A 7,392-nucleotide genomic window follows, 5' to 3' on the forward strand; every position below is an offset into this window, starting at 1 on the left:
GACCATATTTCATAACTCGGGCCACGGTTTGAAGTGATTTCGAGAGGAGTTTTAGACTCGAAAAGTGGGAAATAAAGAAACAGATGTGAAGTTATTGTAAATTCTTATAGTGGGCTCTGGGGCTATTGTAAGCCCACTGCAGGCGGTCCAAAGCCTCTCTTTTTCATGCTGTAATTGAAACATATTAATTAGATAATTTGTTGTTAGTTTAAAAGAAACAAATAAAGCCCCTCCGAGGCTTCACAGCCTCGGTTTCTTTTTGTTAATAAAAACAAAACCAAAAACAAAAACCCAGAGAGTGACATTTATATTAAGATCAGCAGATCAGTCGGCCCTGCTGCCGCCGAAGAGCCGCGGTCGGTGCCGCTTCCCAGGGAGCGCGGCGGGGCCGGGACGCACCGGGACCCCGCACCGGGACCCCGCACCTGGCCCGGGCCGCGCCGAGGGGCAGCGAAGGGGCGAGCGAGAGCTGCTGCCTGCGGGCTCGCTTCAGTAGAGCACGCGGTGTTGCGGGCGGTGTCCCGTCACACGGCGAGGGAGCGGGGGGGAGCGGTTGGAAAGGAAAAAAAAGAACCGTCCCGACGAGAAAGGGTTCACATACCGTGCACTGACCCACAGCGAAAGCCCGAGCCGCCGAGCGCGGCCGGCTCTGCCGCTTGCCTCGTGCAGCCGGCAGGTCTCCCACTCAAGAGAGCCTTCTGCCTGGGGCGAGCGCTCTGTGCAGCGAGAACGCTTGGCCGGTAGCGTCTCACCGGCAGATAAACCAAAAAAGAGCCAGATAACACTCTCTTCCCCGCGACCCTACCGAGGTCTCCGAGCACGCTGCTGAGCTCGATCGGAGCTGATTATTCGCACCCCCTTCGCCCCTTCCCTCCCCGCCGTTGTCTCTCACTGCTGTGCTTCAGATCTGTGTTTATTGACATTGGACTTGAGCCATTAGGGAGATTTACCAAGTCAAAGCAGTAAATTCGAGCGACGCACCGAGCGGCGTGTTTGTTTGCGACCTGCCTCCGGGCAGCGCCGGGCAGCGGGGCCGGGCTACGGGGCTCTGCCCGCTCAGCGTGTGGGTTAAAAAGGACCCTGAAAGTGCATCCTCGTCTTCTGAGCTCGGCTCGGATTTCGTCTTTGAGGATCTCTGAGGATTTGCTGAGTGCTAGGTCATAAAATGAGACGGAAAAAAAAAAAAAAAGAAAAAAAAAAAAAGAAAAAAGGAGAGTCCTCGTCGTTTAAAAATGTGGGTCAGCGCTTGTTTAGGAAAAGTTTGTCGATCTGGTGATAAGTTTTGAATGCTTTCTTTACTGATCGTGTTGATATAATCGTGGGCTGCACTTGATGAATGAGTTCAGTTGTCCCCCATCTGACAAGCTTTAGCGGCTTCATGCATTTTAATCAGCCCAATGATTCATGTATTTTCCACCTTTTTCTGTGTGGGGGATCCGTTCTCTCGGAGGAAAAAAAAAAAAAAAGAAAAAAGAAAGCAAGGAAGAAAGAAAAAAGTCGCACCAGGATTAAATGCCCTTTGCATTAATCTTAAAAGTTCTGCAGTACCGTGTTGTAGGTACTGGGGAACGTCCCTTACGCTGCTTCTGGTGCAGAAATTCAGGGCTGCACCACGGGCAGGGATTCACCTCGATAAGATCGGGGACGGGGAGTCAAAGAATCCCGGCGGCTCATTAGAATACAATGTCGTTTGCTTTCTAATAAGTGCTGGAGTACTCAGCTGTGTGTACCTGCGTTCTTGGCGGACCCGGCTCTTCCCCGAGACACCTATTGCGTAATTTCTCCATATTACTTTTGTCACGTTCAACAGTTGCGGAATCCTTGCGAAATCCCCGTAGGACTGACCAGCCCCTGAGGTGCCGGAGCGGCGCTCACCGCGGCCGCTGAAGCCCCGGTCTGAGGGGCACCGCGCTGACAGCGGGGTGGGGGCTGTGAGCTTCGGGCTTTGCTTCTTGCACAGCGTGCTTAGCGGGGATGGAAAGTAGTTATAGAGCTTTAGGAAATTACCAAGTGAAAGGCTTCCATATTCCACTTTACTCGGAACAGATGTGGCTGTCCCTTTTGTAGGAAACACTGCAACTGCCACAATTCAGTATTCTGACTTAAAGACTAATTAATCCTGTAAGAGTTTTAATACTCTTTTATGCTCTCTGTCTTGTGGACGCTCACACATCTCTGCTTAGCAGAGAAAAACTAGCTGCAGCAGTGAGGATGGCACACACACAGACACGGCCGTAAGTGCGGCGCGTGTGGCTCTGCGTGTCAGTGTGTGCGTGGGTCGGTGTGCAGACAGACAGATACACACACACACACACACACACACACACCCCACACGCACTGTGTTGTCTCTTCACTAAGTCACCGGTAAGGACGATTTTCCCCAATACTGGCGTGTTAATAACTGCATTTGCAGCGATCTCCCGAGAAAGTGCTCCCGAGAAGAGTCCAGAGATGGGAATGTCATCCCTTGTTCGTATGGAAACTCTTCAAAAAGACAAATAAGCTGTGTCTGCATTTACATATTTTAATGAGAAAATATTATTTGGACGACTAGGTTCATAATTTAACGTAGACACTTCTTTTTTTTTTTAACCTTTGTCTTAAAACACACATGCTGGGAATGAGAACACCGATATTTCAAATGCCATGCTCATTCTGTACAGGAAGAAAAGAGTTAAAAAGAAAATTCTTTACAGTATCAATAGACACTAATGCTGTTCGTAGAGGTTTGCTTTATCTTTTTCCTTAACTTAAGCAGTTCACGACAGAACAACGGTTCGGTTTCCAGCAAACTACCTAAAACTAGAAAATGTTTCAAACAAAAGTGCGTTTTACACATTTATAACCATTCCTATTCACAACCATGTACAGCTTCCCCAGCCCCTGCCGCGCCGTGCCGTACGCAGGGCACAGCTCTGCCGGCGCTGAGCCTGCGCAGGGCTGGCTTGGTTCGTTTGTGAGCCGTGAAATAACTACAGAATTAAAAAAATAAAGAAACCCCGAACCTCCGTCTGAATCGGAAGTTATCAGACAAATCAACTTCCATTTCTCTTCCACCGGAAAACTACGGTCGACATCCACTTTACAACAGGTACTGCGAGGGGGACCTCGTGTGATGTACAGTACAGATACGAGCCCGCTATTTACAGGGAAACACGCGCTTTGTAAACAGTGTGGGCGCGGGGGCGGAGCGGCTGCCTCCCCGCAGCACCGGGCCCCGCTCCCGACGCTCCGCTCCCGGGCCACCCGCCGCCGCCTCCGCCCCGCGGCTCTCCGGCTCTTCTCGGGCGGCTCCGCCGCGGCCCCGCACCCCGCCCGGCGCAGCTCCGACCCCGCCGCCTGAGCCGCGTACACGCACCCGCACCGCGCGGAGGGAACGAGCGCGTTCCGGGCTTCCGGAATCGAAGCGTTTGCCGCTCGGAGACCGGCGACGTCGCTGCTCTCGTGCGGTGAGGCTGCGGCCGTTTTGTGCCGTTTATGGTTTTAAAGGTCTGTCCTAGGTAACACCCTGCCCTTGCCCAGACAAAGGAAAAGAAAGAGGCGAGGCTCGTCCGGTGCCCGGCACGCCGAGGGTATCCGGAGCGCTTCGGGGCGCGGCGGCGATGCGCGTGCCGGGGCGCGGCGGGTGGGAGGGCGGGGGGCTCCGCTCCGCTTTACCTCCGAGGAGCGGATAAACAAAGTTAAGGAGCGGCGAGGGCGAGACGAGGAGCGCGGCGGGAGGTGCGGCGGGACGGAGCGGAGAGACCGCGGGGTCAGTGCACCGCCACCGAGTGCAGAGCGGGCGCCGGGCTCGTCAGAGTCTCGCTGGGGGTGGCCGGGCTGCTCTGGCTGGTGGCCGTCTGCGAGGACGTGGGGCTGAGAGAGGGCGGCGAGTTCGAGAGGATGGTGGGGATGGGCGCGGGCAGCGCGGGGAGGGCCGGCACGGCGGCGGGGGTCGGCTTGATGGGCACGGGGATGGCCGGCAAAGTTTGCCCGCCGTGGCACAGCGGCTTGATGGGCACGCCGTAGGCGCCGTACTCGCCGCCGGCCATGGAGATGGGGGTGGCCGTGTCGATCACGCCGGAGCCGTACACGTGGGGCCAGCCCGTGCCGATGGAGCTGCCCACCGTGGTGAGCTGGTTGGGGAGCGGGTAGGCGGCCGGCACGGGCTGCATGGTGGAGAAGGCGAGCCCGCCGGGCATCTTGTATTCTCGGGCGATTATGTTCTCGATGGCGAAGGGGTGCTTGAAGCTGGACGGCTGCGACACGCCGAGATTATAGGTGGACATCTGGGGCAGGTGCGTGCCCGTGGCCGCCAGCGCGCTGAGGCGCAGCTTCGCCTGCTGCTGCAGGTACTGCGCCGCGTCGGCCGGCTTGCTGGGCGCCAGGTGCTCTGACTTCAGCACCTTGAAGCGCTTGCGTCGCCGCAGGAAGCTGCCGTTCTCAAACATGTCCCCGCAGCTGGGATGCAGCGCCCAGAAGCTGCCCTTGCCCGGCTGGTCGGGCCGGCGCGGGATTTTGATGAAGCAGTCGTTGAAGGAGAGGTTGTGCCGCAGAGAGTTCTGCCAGCGCTGCGTGTTCTCCCGATAATAGGGGAAGCGGTCCATGATGAACTTGTAGATCTCGCTCAGGGGCAGCATCTTCTCGGGAGAGCTCTGGATCGCCATGGCGGTCAGGGAGATGTAGGAGTAGGGGGGCTTCTGGTCGCTGTAAGTGTTTCTGCCCGGGCGAGGCATCTTCGCTTGGGGACCCGCGGAGATCTGCGGAAGGGCAGCGACAGGGATGGGGGGTGGGGGGGGCGGAGGGGTGAGTCCGAGAGCCTGGGAAGACCGGGCAAGGGGCGCGAGGACCCGCGGCCCTCGGGGCGGTGCGGGCGGGGGGATCAGCCCAGAGCCGCGCGGCGCCGGCGGGGGCTGGCGGAGAGCAGCGCAGCGCACTACTGCCCGCTCCGGCCTTCCCGCTCCGGCCCCGCGCCCTCCCGGCTTTCGCGGCGGCCGCCGTGCGTTCCAGCCTCTGCCGGGGGACGGGACTCCCTCCCGCTCGCTCGCGTCCTCTCCTCTCCCCTCGTCTCCCGTCCCCCCGCCCCGGTAGCCCCGAGCGTGCCCACCTTAAAGTTGCTGGAAGTTGACAGTCCGCATCCGGGACGCGGCCGGGAGTCGGGGCTGCTCCCCAGGGCGCTGCCGCGGCGCCTTTCTCGCCCCCCTGCCCGACCGCTCCGCTCCGCTGTAGTCCCGGCTCGCTTCGGGGAATCCTTTTGCGTAGCCCTCCCTTCTCCTCCGCGGGCTGAATCAGCTCCTTTTACACTGGCGGCAGCTGGGTTGCGGCAGCGGCTCGCCCGCTTCTCTGCAGCCGCGGTGAGCTAAGTAGTTGCCTCCATGTCCTTCCTCCAAGCATCTGATAGTTTTATGTGGTGACATGAGCAGAAAAGACCCCTGTAGAGGCGCTTCATTAATGTGCCACTTCTTCGCTATCATATGACAATCGCCTTGGGAGGAGGGGGAGGGCGGCGGGAGGAGGGGGTTGGAGAGAAAGGCATAATCTGGTTTCATTTACACCTATTTACATGGACACCTTGGGCCAATGGGAATCATTTCCATTTGAAGACGAGGCGAGGGGTGAAAAGGCTCCGCCAGCGGAATTGCGGTGTGATGGTCCTCAGTAGCGGGGGGGTGGGGAGGGGAGGTACGCGCCAACCTTTCTGTGGACTTTGCAGGAAGCTCGGTCCGCAATTCACACTTACAAATGGAGCTGCTGAGCGGTGCGATGTTTGACATGGAAATCGCTTGGCGGTGGTATTCTGTTTGTTCTGCATTGTTATCTGATTTGTGCTGTTGGCTAACGAAGGCGAGGCTTTCTGCCCGGAACGAGGGACTTTCCCTCGCCGAGCCCAGGCGGGCTCTGCCCCGTTCCGGGGGCTTCGTGCGGGGCAGAGGAGGCGGGGATCCCCCGCGCCCGGCCCGGGGAGGTGTCTCTCCCAGCCGGCCCACCCGCTCCCAGCTCGCGAACCTGTTGGTGCTCGGCCCGAAGCCGCGCACGGGGCTGCGGGGCGCAGCGGGGCAAGCCGGTCTCTCCCCGGGAGCTCCGCGCCTCGGCTCCGTGCGGGCACCCCGGGCAGCCCCCCCGGTGCGGGATGGTGCGGGGCGCTGCGTGCCGTCAGCCCGCGGCGGAGCGAGGGGGCTGCGAGCCCAGGGAGGGAGATGCTTTGCTGTGAATGCACATCCACTCCATTACCAGCGTTTTCGGAGTCGGTCAATAAATCACCAAAACGTAACTTAAACACGATGAATTTAGGAGATTAAACAATTTCATTAATATTGAAATGGCCGCTGAGGCTGAGAGCGGCCGCTTGAAATGCAAGCGCACGTTTTTCAATATTAACAGAAGTACTTGAAGAAAAGAATAATGTCACCTTCTTAATTCAGCAAAAATAACGGGGGGAGGAGGGGTGGAAAGAAGGGCAGGGGAGGTGTGAGCGCCCGCCCTCAGCTCCTCGCCCTGCAGCGGGGCCGGGCCGGGCCAAGGGCTGCGGTCGGGCCCCGCCGTCCCAACTCGCCACCCTCGAGCCTGGCTGATCCCTAGCTCGCGGTTCAGGACGTCGTTTAGGGAATAATGAGCAACTAATCGCGTTTTTAAGAAAGCGAGAAGCCGAGCATAGAGGGACACCTCCCGCTCGGCTCCGCACAGAGGGCTTGGGGCTACCCCGCAGCGGGGTGCGGCGGGGGGGCCTGGGGAGGAGGGAAGGGGGGAGGTAGCGCTGTGCGGCCGGGGCAGATTCCTCCCGACGTGCCCCAGGCACGGGGCAGGAGGCCGCTGCCATAGAACGGAGAGTCACAAATCCGCGGCTCCGCATGGCCCCGCCGCCCCCAGCCCCGCGTTTCCACATCCCGGGCCGACCTGATGTTTCAGCCTCGGTCGCAACCGAGGTATCAAACAGAGAGCTCAGAAGTAGCGCGAGAGTAAATAAAATTCACAGGTTGACAAATACTTTTCTTATTGTTGTTGCCGGTGCCTTTTATTTTCGAAGGAGGGAGGAAAAAAAAAAAAAACAAAAAACTGCTGGCGCAAATGGGAGCCCGCAAGCTGTAAAGTTAAAGAAAAGTCGACTTCCGTTGTTATTTGCTGCTCCGAGTGCAAATGAGGTACGGCCGGGAGCGGTACCACCGCTTTCCCAATGCGAAGGAATGTGTGCGATGGATGTGGGCGCGGAGGATCGGCGCGCAGAGCCGCCAACCGCCACCCGGAGCGCAACAAATGTCGGAGTCGGGCAGTGCGGGGACTTCAGTGGAACTCGAAGCGTTCGCCTTTCCCTTTGAAAACTAACGATAGGGAGGAGGGAAAGGGGCAAGTGTGGGTGTGAGGAAAGCGAAGCCAAGTCCGTTGTGCGGAAAACCAAAACAAATCGACGTATTTCTG

General features: G+C 58.4%; 1 protein-coding gene across 1 annotated transcript; it reads right to left on the reverse strand.

Moving 5' to 3' along the window:
* Positions 1 to 2,537: 2,537 nt before the first annotated feature.
* Positions 2,538 to 5,474, reverse strand: FOXB1 (forkhead box B1). Its single transcript, XM_085234085.1, has 2 exons — positions 5,087 to 5,474; positions 2,538 to 4,739 (listed from the first exon to the last, which is right to left on the reverse strand). The coding sequence occupies exon 2, from the start codon at positions 4,713 to 4,715 to the stop codon at positions 3,753 to 3,755; it is 963 nt and encodes a 320-aa protein (XP_085090211.1). The 5' UTR covers positions 4,716 to 4,739; positions 5,087 to 5,474; the 3' UTR covers positions 2,538 to 3,752.
* Positions 5,475 to 7,392: the final 1,918 nt, after the last annotated feature.

The sequence above is a fragment of the Meleagris gallopavo genome, chromosome 12, assembly GCF_905368555.1.
Source record: "Meleagris gallopavo chromosome 12, MGAL_WU_HG_1.1, whole genome shotgun sequence".
Classification (NCBI taxonomy): domain Eukaryota; kingdom Metazoa; phylum Chordata; class Aves; order Galliformes; family Phasianidae; genus Meleagris; species Meleagris gallopavo.